This window comes from Paralichthys olivaceus, chromosome 18 (genome assembly GCF_024713975.1).
Source record: "Paralichthys olivaceus isolate ysfri-2021 chromosome 18, ASM2471397v2, whole genome shotgun sequence".
Lineage (NCBI taxonomy): Eukaryota > Metazoa > Chordata > Actinopteri > Pleuronectiformes > Paralichthyidae > Paralichthys > Paralichthys olivaceus.
In genome coordinates this window covers 17,332,485-17,345,331 of record NC_091110.1, presented here as the reverse complement: position 1 = coordinate 17,345,331, position 12,847 = coordinate 17,332,485, and the positions used below count along the sequence as shown (strand labels likewise).

General features: G+C 42.5%; 1 protein-coding gene across 1 annotated transcript in view; it reads left to right on the top strand.

Annotated features, from left to right (window-relative positions):
* Positions 1–2,574: 2,574 nt before the first annotated feature.
* LOC109639840 (amine oxidase [flavin-containing] A) overlaps positions 2,575–12,847 on the top strand; it is a 28,671-nt gene continuing 18,398 nt past the window's right edge. The window contains exons 1-7 of the mRNA XM_020103513.2: positions 2,575–2,774; positions 2,855–2,942; positions 3,437–3,617; positions 3,892–4,006; positions 4,551–4,708; positions 5,996–6,085; positions 8,064–8,148. Of these exons, the coding sequence (XP_019959072.2) occupies positions 2,657–2,774; positions 2,855–2,942; positions 3,437–3,617; positions 3,892–4,006; positions 4,551–4,708; positions 5,996–6,085; positions 8,064–8,148 (835 nt within the window). The 5' untranslated portion in view covers positions 2,575–2,656. The remainder of the gene's footprint in view (positions 2,775–2,854; positions 2,943–3,436; positions 3,618–3,891; positions 4,007–4,550; positions 4,709–5,995; positions 6,086–8,063; positions 8,149–12,847) is intronic.

Here is a 12,847-nt window from a genome sequence, read left to right as displayed (position 1 = left end):
AACTCTTTTCTGAGCAACTCGTGTAGGAGACTCACAGAAACTGCTTTTTAAAAGGAATCTTGAAAAGCATCTTTTTTTTGTTTGTTTTGTATTCTGCTGGAAGAAATTATATTTAATTGCTTCGAAAGCATGAAAGGCTACCGACCGCTTTTTTCCAAATGATGTTCGTCTGAGGAAAAACAAAAATCCTTTTCAGAGAACGTTGCACACAGTAAATATCAGTACCATGAAACTCATTAAATCAGCTATGTTACATGCATTGGTATTTATAGAACGTACACTATAGAGCGTGCTCATGCACTGGACGATGGGAGCTGGGGGCAAGTTTCACCATCTGCTGCCGTGTTATACAGTTACAGTCAGAGCCGTTCCCACTGTTATACAGATGGTGAGAAGATCTTAGGTGATTCTCTGCGTCGTTGTTTTCTTGACCACAGCGAAGGTGGCGTGCAGCCAAGAACTCCGAGCTGGAGACATGCACGGCTGCAGATGATGGTAGATTCACTGTGTTTGTATCGTGATTTTTTCTTCTTAACAATCACACAAAGCACTTTAGGCTCAAGGTCTTAAAAAAAAAAAATCTAAAAGTTCAATTTTAGCCTAAATCTGTTTCAATATGTCTTTATTATGTTAGCATTCATCTAATGCTACTTTCAAGGAACTCTGATGTTAGGGTTGTTAGTTTTTTGAAGTTTGTCGTAGTTCCTTCTCAATGATACAGACATTAGCCCACTGTAATAAAACTTAGCATTGATCTCTGTTCACATGCAACGCTTTCTGATCAGATTTTCTCAAGGTAATTTACATTTTCTTGTTTTATCTTTTGTAATTAACTTTAAGTTTTCTTCATTATGATTTTTAAAAGTTCTCTGACTAACCCCGTACTAAGGCTTATCACAGTTGTGTTATATAAATGCATAGAGGTCATCAGCACACAGCCCTGTCAGACTCCAGAGTTCAAACGTACAATGAGATTGGACGAGGTGTGGTCATCTCACAAACTGGGCTCCGTTGATTAATGCATGATCCTTTCACAGAGGTCAAGGTCTTCCAGTTTGGAGGAGGGGGGGGGATGGGGGACGTGGCTGAATGTGCAGAGTCTGAAATGTTTTCCTCCGGCAAACAACAAAAATGCACAGCTCACATCTTACACCGAGTCTTCACTGTTTCAAAGTTGCAAACCACAGGCATGCAGGTGAATGGCGACTGCTGTGCTGCGTCATCCTCAACACCGTCAAGTTTCTCGACCCCCTCCGGTGACGACGCCGCAGGCCCAGACGGTCACTCCGCTCATCCCCTCCTGCTCACGCTGTTTCGATTAACACAAATTCTCAGTATAGTTGTTCTCATGCGTGCGATCTGTCTGCCCCCCCCCCCCAATACATCAGACAGCGGTGAACAAAATATGGGTTTAGATGCGGCCGTGCAAAGACACATCCACTGAGCACATCAAAAAAATGTACTACCACCACACACCTTATATAAAAAGTACCAGGACTACCACTGAAACACTTTATACTAAATATATATATATATATAAATAGTTTATCTGCAAATATTCAGTCCATGTGCAAACTGAGTAGAACATCATTTTCAAAGATGAACCAACCGCATGATACCCAAGTCTGTTTGAATCACACACTGCAGAATTTACAGAGTACACTGTTGTACCCTTGACTTAAATCACATAACATACTTTTTTTTTTCTTTGTTTGACACATTAAGTACTGCTTAGATAACAGATACTTCATGGTTCTTGAACCGCTGACCCCTGTGGATGATTTGCACCGGTACTAATGTATTTTACCTCCATAGATCTGAGGGTTTAGTCTTTTTTTCCTCCAAGTGTTTAGCCACTTCGTTTGACTTTTTCTTGTAACAGTTTGCAAAAGTGACCTTAAAAATGTGAACGCAGAAATAAGACAAAAAACAAAACAGCACAGCGAGAAGAAATGAACACAAACATTAAAAAATAAAGACACGTAAAGAAAAAGTGAGACTAACATTCGCTTTATTTGTGGGATGACTTCAAATGTATATGTCCTAAATCAAAATAATTTATTTTAATCTGCTTTCCATTTTCTTGTGGAAAGCTGCACCCTCACTCAGTAAATGTCCAGACATACTCTTTTAGTTTTTGCAGCAAAAAACAGATAAATAAACACAAATAAAGGAGATAAAATAAAGATATATTATAAAAGATGATTTAAGATAAGAAGGACTTTAGTGTGTTCAGTATAAAAACTCGACCAAACAAACATCCATCACACGGCCCTCTGCATGAATCACATTAACATACTGCACGTTTGAAGAATAACCCAATTACTGCATTATTATTTAACAGCCGAATTAAAATTAATACTTTGTTACAAAGGCGCAGAACTTCTTTTGTTCCGACGAAGCCTCTGCTGTTGAAAAATCAAAAGCCTCTCCTGGCGTTTGTATCTGAAATTTGCACAACCGATCCTCTGCCAAGTAGGTCACGAGCTCAGTTGTTCACAGTTCCAAAGTGCACGATTATGAAAGCAGTTCCGACTCTGCGAGATAACCTAATTGATACAGAGAAGAAGAGGGAGTCGGATTTCTGTTTCTGACTCCGCAGTTTACCACCGCACGCCAAGTTGGCAGGAGAAAACCTAGTCACTGGGGCTTGACTATGACTGCGAAAATTTGGGACGTTATTGTTGTTGGCGCCGGATTATCTGGACTGAGTGCAGCTCATTTGCTCAGAAAGACGGATGCCAAGTTAGAAATACTGATACTGGAGGGGAAAGGTTTGTAAAATAGTTTTGTTATCAAAAGGAGTCATGTTCTGTTTTGCTCTGAAGTAAATCACGTGCGGTTTGTTGTGCAGATCGAGTGGGAGGACGCACGCTGTCCACGGAAATACCCGCGGCCAATGGGGCTGACATCTGGGACTTTGGAGGCCAGTGGGTCGGAAGGTAAAATGGATCAGAAGCTACGGGAATGATTCATGCTCTAACTGACATTACACAGATACATTCACAAAGAGACTTTCGTCATTTAGATGCATTTGAAATGTGACTCTGACATGAAACAAATATTCAACTGGGGATTCTCCACCGAGTGAAACCCCCTTCAAAATTAAAACAGCCTGGTGATATTAGATAATATGAGCAAACTCATTAACAAGGGGGTCAAATGAGGTGGTTTTCACCTGATACCAAAACAGTTCTGGGGTCAAAGCTACAGAGGAAATGTGATTTATGACCCAGGCAGCGAATAGATAAGCAATATAGCAATTATTGGATTTATCGTGCAGTGATGCAGTTCAAGTTATTTTTGAACTCGGAGAGAACTTCCATTCTTTAAGAAGACTTTGACTCAATCAAGCAATATAATATTTTCAAGACCACGTCGATCCATCTCTAAATATCTCTGAATATCCTTTCCACTACTTCTCTTTCTCTTTCAGCACCCAAACTCACATCCTGGAGCTAATAAAGGAGCTGGGCTTAGAGACCTACCCACAATTCAACACTGGCAGGAAGGTGCAACACATGAGAGGACCAGGCGCCAAAATCCGCACCTACAGGTCCAATATTCCGGCTCTGTCCCCACTCACGCTAATGGATTTAACCCAGTTTTTTAGGAAGGTGAGGCAACGCGCCAACGCAGCGGTTTTCTGTATTTAGGGAATAAAATAATGCTGAGGTGGAACTAATAAAAGGGAGACCAGGTGTTTCTGATGAATTCCTCTGTAAGCGCATATTAAAGCTGGGGTTGGTGATCCTGGAAAAGCAAATGAGATTCATCCCAACCCCTCCCATCGACCCTCTCCTCAAAGATACATGAATGGTGTGTGTGTGTGTGTGTGTGTGTGTGTGTGTGTGTGTGTGTGTGTGTGTTGTGACTGTGCTCTGCTCTCAGATTGACAGATTGTGTGCGACAGTGTGCGTCCAGGATCCATCGAAGACTCCCAATGCTGCGGAGCTGGACAGTATGACCCTGCACTCCTACACTGAGAAACACGGTTGGACTGCAGGTCAGGGTTAAAAGCTGCCTTAAATATCACGTCTGCTATTTTGTGCATTAATTCTTTTCTTTTTTTTTGTTACCTCCTACCTTGTCCTCATGTATCTAACTTCAAATAAAATAAAATGCTGTACTCAGTTTGAGTGCAACAACTGACTTCAACTCACCTCAACCATAAAATAAAAATATTTGACTTTTTATTTTGGCTTTGTTCATCTAGGTTAAAAACTTTACTGTCCCATATCAGAGGCATTAATGTAATTTTATCTTTTGCTGGTTTATGGTACAAAAAGAATAAGTAATACAGTACAAAAGAAGACACGACACCTTTAATAACATTTCATAAATATTGTCTAAAACTTTACTATAAATTAAAACTGGTCTACATGTAAAATGCTGATCACTAAACATAACCTATATAGTATAAGAATGTCATACTGTCATGATCCCATCACTCATTCATTTATATATAACACAAAGTAAAGTTGCAGGTGAGGAGAACAGCCTCAGTTTTACAGTATTTAACATTGAGAATCTCAACCCCTGTCCTCCAGAACTAAAAGAGGAGATGGCTCTGTGCAGCCGCTCTGTGTTTGGGATGGAGTCGTCCCAGATGTCCTTCTTGTTCTTCCTCATGTACGCGGCAGCGGCTGGAGGACTGCTGCCACTTCTGGAGAGCTCTGCAGGTTCTGCTCAGGAGTTCAAAATAAAGGTACAGAGCTCACGTCCCTCTCCAGACAGTGTTGGCTCGAGTGCTTTTTTCACAACTGGAGACCACATTGAATTCCTGTTCTAAAACATAACCCCAGCCTCTCACTGCAGTCTGTGCTGCTCATTCAAACTGTGTCCCGACAAACACTTTGCCTTTCTTTGACCTTGGAGCTTCATTGACTGTTTAAACACTTTGAGCTCTGGTCTCTTATTGGATTTCTGAATTTTTCTGTGCATTCTCTCAACATGAAGGTTTTGCCTCCTTTCTGTTCTATTTCTGTGTTTTTGCTATCGAACCTTTGCTGTTTCTGTTTCTCAGTCGGGTTTAAAAGCAGAAAAGTCCGTCAAGATGCCTTAAAAAAAAGAGATGGCATGAATTCCCTCCATGTTTTTCATCCGCAGCAAGTTATTTATAATGGGGTTCCTGCTTTTTACTGACGAAATTTAATGAGCAGCAATGTGGGCGTGACTACTCCACAGCTGCAGCGAGAGCGGCAGCAAATGTGAAGTGGAATGTGCCTCATCAGTCAAATATCATGCAAGAGCAAAGTCTGTCACAGGAAGTCAAATGAAAATGCTCTGAGTTTAAAATGCACGTTTGAGACATGATTTCTCTGAACGTCTCTGAAATGTCTCCAAATCACCAAAAGTGTGCTTTTACTCATCTGAACCACGAAAACGTTCAGAGTATGTTAATTTCTCTGATGCTCATAAAACATATTCCGAGGAAGCCTTCAAATTTGCAGCTGTGACGCAATCTGTCAGTGAATGCAGCCTGCGAAGGATGCGTTCCTCCGAATCCATGTCCCACTCACTAACGTGGATGATTTTGATGACCTCCGGTGACGACTGGCTGCAGAAGAAGATGATCTCGCTTCACTTTGGTGCTTATAGATAAAAAAGCCAAACTGAAGTTTTCTATCTCCTTTGAAAACCGTTTACTTCCAGTTCTGCGGCTCTTGCAGAGCTACAGGGACAGTTTCTGGACGGAGATGCTGCTGATCTTTTTTTCTTCTAAAGCATAATTTGTAATTGCTTATTCACCACAGTCAATGTTTTGATGTATTGAAGTGTCAGCAGAGGTCTCAGAGGCAGATACATAAAATTCTTGGCAAATATAAACTATTATCTGCATGGCTGGCTGGCTGGCTGGCTGGCTGGCTTGACACTGCCGGGGGTTTGTTGCTTTGTAATTTGGGCGAAGTCACCCTTTAACTTTTCTCTCCAGGGAATCGGGGCAGCTGTGGGTTTGAAGCCCACCTTCACTGTAGTATCTGTGTCTCCACAGGGAGGCACCCAACAGCTTTCAGAGCGCCTGGCGGAGCGTGTGGGGCTGGAGGACGTCCGGCTGGGTTCGGCGGTGACGGCCATATGGCAGGTACGGCACGGTAACGGCTCTCTCAGGGATTGATGAGGCACGACACAGAGATAAAAGCTTCCTCGCTGGGGAAACAGGCCGTCTCCCGTGAAGGCAATGTGTGTTCCGCCTGACTGTCTCCATCATCCACAGCTGGGAAACCAAGAAGACTGTGAGCACACTCAGGTGTTCACCAGATCAATAAACAGTTCAGCTCCAAGGCTGATGGATTTATTTGATCGCTGGACTAGACTCCATTGTACTGATCACTGAATACCATCAGTCAGGAATCTGCATTCCGTCTAAAGTAACGATTATACAATTTGTCTTTTCATCAAAAATGCCAAGTGGCTGCAGCTTCATGAATGTTCATTGTTAACGAAAAGTGCAGTTAAGTTTAAAATACGCATAAAAGAGTTAAAGTTAAATTTCTGAATTCAAGCTCTATGTTTTTGATTTTATTTGTGTTTTTTATTTTTTGTCTTTTACAAATATTATCTGAGTTTAGACTGTTGGCTGGACAAAACGAGAGGGCTTCTGGGAAATTGTGGCAGGCAACATACAGAGAACAATATTTATCAATTAACAAATGAATGAATCAAAAAGATTAACTATAGATTTGATCAGTCATGAGAAAGTATTATTGACTGCCGTCCTGCTCCGGAGAGGCAGGGCTCACCCTTGACATTTAGTCTGCCACAGTGATAAAACACATTGGCAGACAAACACGTTCACACTCCCATTCACAACTATGGGTGATTTTCCACTTTACCTAAGCTGAACCAGAGCACCCAGAGGAAAACCCACACACAGGGAAATGTGCAAACTTCACACAGAGAGGCTCTATTCCTCTGGGTCGGAGGAAAAGAGCCGCGGGGCGTCTGTTTCATGAGACGTCTTCTCGCTGCGAAGCAACGGTGACATGCACAAGCAAAATTATAATTTTTTACGCAGATATATGGAAATAAATAGATGAATGTCTTTTCTTTGGGACCTTGAGCAGAGCTTTGTCTAAACTGGAGGAGCTTGGACACCTTTTATTTGCAGCCCTGAGTTTCTCTTGAGGAGCTGAGGGTGGTGCTGGGAGATAGGAAGCATGGAGAGGCTCCTTGTGAATCAATCATTGAAAATAAAAATCCTAACGTTACCAGGGGGCCGGTCGAGAGAGCTGGAAATGTGTTCACTTCTAATTTTCAGCATCCAAGAATCTCTGTCTGTTTTACAGTGTTCAGGGACAGGAGCTTTTTGTCCAGTGTCTTTCTGTGGTGATTGACTTCATCAGCAGGAAGCAGAGATTAGTGGAAATACTGAACATGAGTGAGGGATGTGAGAGAACATGTGAGAGCAGGGAAATGATTAATTCATGATATTGGCTTACAGTAGAACATGAGCCTTAAAAAATACTTAATCAACTTTTAAAGTTTATTTTTACCACATGGTATGAATAAATGACAGGAATATATCCTTCTCTGAGCAGATAACTTGCCAACAGCCAAAAATATATTATAAATATTATATGACATCATATATATATATAAGTATATGTGTACTTCATAACTAATGGCACACCAAGGGTCCTCTAAATCAAATCAAGCTGCACCATTGCTTTTTTTAACGAGATCCATGAATTTTTCTGTCTAGATCAGCCCCAAAATGCAATGGGTTCTTTCGCCGACCTAAAATTCCTTTGACATGCATTTTGAGTTTTACTTTGGTAAAATTGAATCCAGCCACCAGGGGGCGATCAATACTCTTTATTTAACTGTAAAAACTGTCGGTGCAAACACATACAAATGTCTGCAAAGTCTCAATAATATGCATAAATGTAATATGGCTCCAAAACTCTATGACTTATTCCATCTCAAACATGCTCAGCTGGATACTGAAGATGTGGTCAGCCATGAGGAAATCAGAAAAAGAGTTTCTGCACCAGACACAATCATTTACCAATAAATCTGTGCAACATGCTCATTAAAAGAAGCTGCTTCTGTTTCCGCAGGATGCTGAGTGGGCTCGGGTGATGACCGCCACCGCCACCTTCTTGTGCAGAGCTGTGATTGTCACCTGCCCTCCTCATCTAGCAGGTCAGTGTGTCAGTCTCCCACCTCCATCAACTCGCTAAATGACATTCTCACCGAGGCAGGAGGCGAGTATCCTCCTCTCTCAGCGTGTCCGTCAAACGTGGCAAACTGTGCATCCATGTAGATACATTTGTGAGGAATCGCCTGGATTGGATTTTGGGAACCAGCGCAGGAGTCGAAGCTGAAACTGGAGGCTAATGTGACATTCGCCACGGTCGGAGGCGAGAAGTTGAAAGTGACAAACACGTCATTACTGACCTCTCAGCAATCGAGTTTCCAGGCAGGGGGAAAATATGGAGCCCAGCAGGAAAGTGTGGGCCGGTCACAAGAAGCAGAAAGTTTTAATTGAGCCAACTAGCTCGACGTTCGAAAACCAGCAGCGTCTTTTTCATTTGCATCTGAAAATGTGTTGATTCTTGACTGTGTGAACAAATTGAGCACTCAGAGAAAACACAAACTTCTGAACAGAATCTACTTTTTATTTCTTTATATCGAGTTAGACACTATAACTTCTTTCTAACTATCTGTCTGTCTATCGATCTATTTATTTATTTATGAATTCCGGACAATTGAATCTGGACCTTCTCTAGAGTTTGTCTCCAGAATCCTCCGGAGCATTCAGGCGATGGGTGGAGCCTGGGTGGAGCGAACAGCAGCGTAAAATTTAACTACAGAGATCACTTGTCCGCCCTCATCACCAAAAGATCTTTGGACTTTTTCTGGGGTGTCTCATGGGTGCAGCTGAAGTGTTTTTCACGACCCGTGCTTGTTATGTGTTGGTTAAATATTAATAATCGGAGTCGGTGCTGGTCCAAGTTGAAGCTGAAGTGGAGGCTGCTGCTCTGCCACGTTCGGAAGTAGCTGGAGCTGGAGCTTACTCTGGGTCTGTACCTGTTTGCACTAAGCTGGCAACAGATCTGTCACTCAAAGCCTCATACCCAGCGCCATGGACCATGGCCAGGGTCCTTAATGAGACAGGTTTGAGAGCGGTGTTGAATTATGCAGCATAGATTGCTGCGGCTCAGATGCCACAGTGCCACACGTTGGCTTTAAATCAGCGCGGGGAGGTTGACAGCGACTCTCAAAAGCCAAAGTAAGGCCAGTGACTGAGACGTCACCTCTCCCAAAAGGAGTCGGGGATAAATTAAAGAGAGGACTGCTGCTTGAAGTCGTCTGTGTGACATGTTTCATTTCAATTTTATGGAAGTGGGTAAACCTGAGCAGCTTTCCTGTTAGCGGGAGAGTGAAGAGAGGAGCTTAACACATACAGTGGGAATGACGATAATGACTCGGGATGATGCCGAACCTCTTTTGGGCGCCATGAGTGTAAAGAACCCACAGCCCCTCCCCCCCTCCCCCCCTCCCCTGTGTTTGGCTCCTCTTCTAGATGTTTGTTATCTGAAATCCTAATTAATTCTCAAGTCATCAGTGAATGAGCAGAACGATGAATGATCAGAAAAGAAAAGAAAGAACACTCCCTTCAGTTTCTCTTCACACACCGATGCAGATGCTGGATATGAGCTGCGTGTTCACTCATACATCATGTTTGTCCTGTTCTTGGCCTCTGGATTTATCCCCTCATTCATGCATCCATCTTTTATAAGAGTTCTGTCAGTTTCTTTCTTTTTTTTTTTTTGTTGCTTTTTTTATTGTTATCGCTTCTCTCAGTCATCGCAAAGATTTATGAGCTATTTGGTTTCACTGCAAATTTGCAGGTTGCCATGCACGGGGGATAGATGAGCTCGGAAACGGCAATTTTTGCCTGGTGTTGACATTTTGAAATCGTGCTTGAAGTGTGCATGTTTTATTTGGTGCTTGAGTAGGTTCCCGTGTAATATTCACACTGCACAACAAAAAAAAATCTAATTAGGCTTTCACAGCTTGCAAGTTGCAGTATAACGCAATTAGGCATGCAGTCTAATATCCAGTGATCGCTACAGAGACAGCGGCGCAGTTACTAAATTAACATTTTGTTTCAATGTGTTTTTCTCTGTCTTCCTTTATCATGTGAACTCTGTGGCTTTGTGTCCACATACAGTGAACATCTATAGTTCATTGGGCGACACTGCAGTTCTCTTTGTCACTCGGAAAAGATTGTCGCACCGAATTTAAGGCAGTTTCTTTTGTTCGCGACCGGAGCTGACAGGCGGACATGCAACACGATACCTGACGTCGCCATTGTGTCTTCTCAGGGAGGAGGAGCTGCTGCATGTGCGGTGAGGAAATGATTGCAGGTGCCACTCACAGTTTAGTCCAGAGTCTTGTATGAAACATGTGCGTTGGCATTTATAACTAACATGGCATGAGTCTGGATTCCGGGCCAATATCCACTGTGAATTAAACTAATGGCGCCTAATTTGGGGATTAAACATGAAGTGGGAGTTATAACGTGATTGTGAAAATAAATAATGCAAAGTGATTTCTCTCTCGCTGAGTTTAAACACAGTGGAAATGGATTCAGCTTTCTGTGTGCAGCTCACATCTCTGCTGATGAGCAATGCAGCGAGTGTTGATGAGCAGGCAAATTAAGTAAATGTGGTTTTTGCAGAGCTGTGTTCACCAGTGGAAAAATGTTCAAACCCCAGAGGGACAGAATAAGCTCAATATAAACTCTTGTCATTTATGTTTGGACCTTGATGCTGAAGAAGGTCTGTTGTCCGATCGGAAAGAAGACGTCGCCGTACGCAGATCAAACGTCACTGTTCCCGCGAGCTGCTGATTAAAAACACTTTCTCAGGGAGTTTAAATGAGACGTCAAAATCAAATGAGTCTCCTGTTTGTAGTCCACTACTTTAATATTTTATTCATTGGACATTAAGAGTCATCCAATATTAAAGATCAGTTCATTTAAGAATGTATAAACTAATGAGGGGAATTTTTGGCAACTGGGTCATCGTTGTTGTCAGGACGAGGAAATATTAAGTAACGGTGGCAACTATACGTGTGTGTGTGTGAGTGTGTGTGAGTTCACTACTGAGGCTTCAATTTCAATTTCTGTCAAGAGGCTCCATCTGTGATTCATTAAAAGATCTGTGATGTAAGATGCACACAGATGAAGGACTTTATCTTTTAACATTTGGATGAAGTAGTAGTTGAATTGTGCTGCCCTCACCCAGATGTTCTAACAAGATTTACGACAGCGACAGTTGCTTTTCTTCTTTTTTTGAATCCCTCTGTAGTGACTTCTTTATTTGACCGTGTTTACTCATACCCACACAGACTTGCACTATAAGAGGCGTTTCCATCGCTGGTTTAACTTTGCTTCACACGGCCTTCATGGTCTTTTGTTTTTTATATTTCCAGATATTAGCAAGACGTCGTGCATATGATTACCTCTTATTTTCCACACTGGTTTGCCACTTAATATGCTCCGCACTGCTCTGTTGGCTTTTCAGGATGAAAGAGATAATGGAATTTCACAGGCAGTGCCACGGACCAAACTTCAGTGAAAGCTCGGTTTTAGCTGTTTTCATACTTTTTGAAAGTTTCCCTGCTCTTTCACAAATTGTCGTCGGAAAGCTGCATTTCTGAATCATCGCCGCTTTGATGTTAGGTCTTGATTTGAGTGGCTTTTCATGTTTCACTTTTCCTCATCCCTCTGACAGTCAGAGACACTGACAGCGCCTGTGTGGAGGTAAAAGTTCAGAGCGAGAGAGTAATGGGAATTTGAAGCCCTTTCGCTGAGGACTACCAAAAGTACGACTCACAGGTCATTGGCGGAGGAAATCGCAAATGGCAAGGGTCGGCGTTCTCCGGTGGTGCATTCACACAAAAATGTTGCGTGGGAGGATCAAATGCCACCTAGCTTTAAAAGAGGAAAGTGAGAGTAAGACGGACAGAAAAAGGCGATGAGAAGGAGCCCACTCAGCGGGAGGCAGCCTCTTCAGAAGCTAGAGAGCTGTGGGTCAGGACCCAGCTGTTATGCAGCTGTTATGCAGACTGCTCAGGAGCCACCGGACGCTCCTGAATTCGCAGAGGTTTTCCCAAGATCACAGAATGATGCAAAGAAAATATTCTGGTGAGCTGTCAGTCGAGGGAAACTTCAGACGGCGGCGCATGTGAGAATTGCGTCAGCATCCCCGAGAGAAGACGGGCTGGACTCTTTCCCGTCTGCTCACGACTTCTTTTCATCACCTTTCATCAGATACAGAGGGTGTTTTAATGCTTGTTAAGATGATGCCTCCCTCAGGTGTGTTATATATGTTTGTGGGGAAATGTGAAAGATCTGAATATTTAGAAAAGTTACAACAAAGGGGGCCTCGTCAGTCCGGCCCATAATCTTGCACGATGTCCCAGTTCCACACATCTGCAGAATACTTCATCAACCTGTGAGTAAATAAAATCGACATTACCTTGAATTTTGGAGATTTCAGGTATTTTCTTTTCTCTTTTCTTGTGCTCTCCGTCTTACTTTTGAGAGCAGAGTGGAGTAATTCCATCATACCGACTGCAAGCACTGAAATGTTGTGAAGTTGAAGTTGGTATTTTGTCCTTTTTCGATCGGCTCTTTCAGTTGTGTTGACAGAGAGGAAATCCTCAGCATTTATCCTGCGCTGCAGGAGCTGTGTAATTTAGACCACCTTTACAGAAAGGGCCAAAAGTGAGCGCCTTCAAAAGAACAAGTCTGGAAATTGCCGGATGCCAGAAAGATTGTATAACAATAGTATTATTTTACTGTGATCGAGGGATGACATCTGTACAC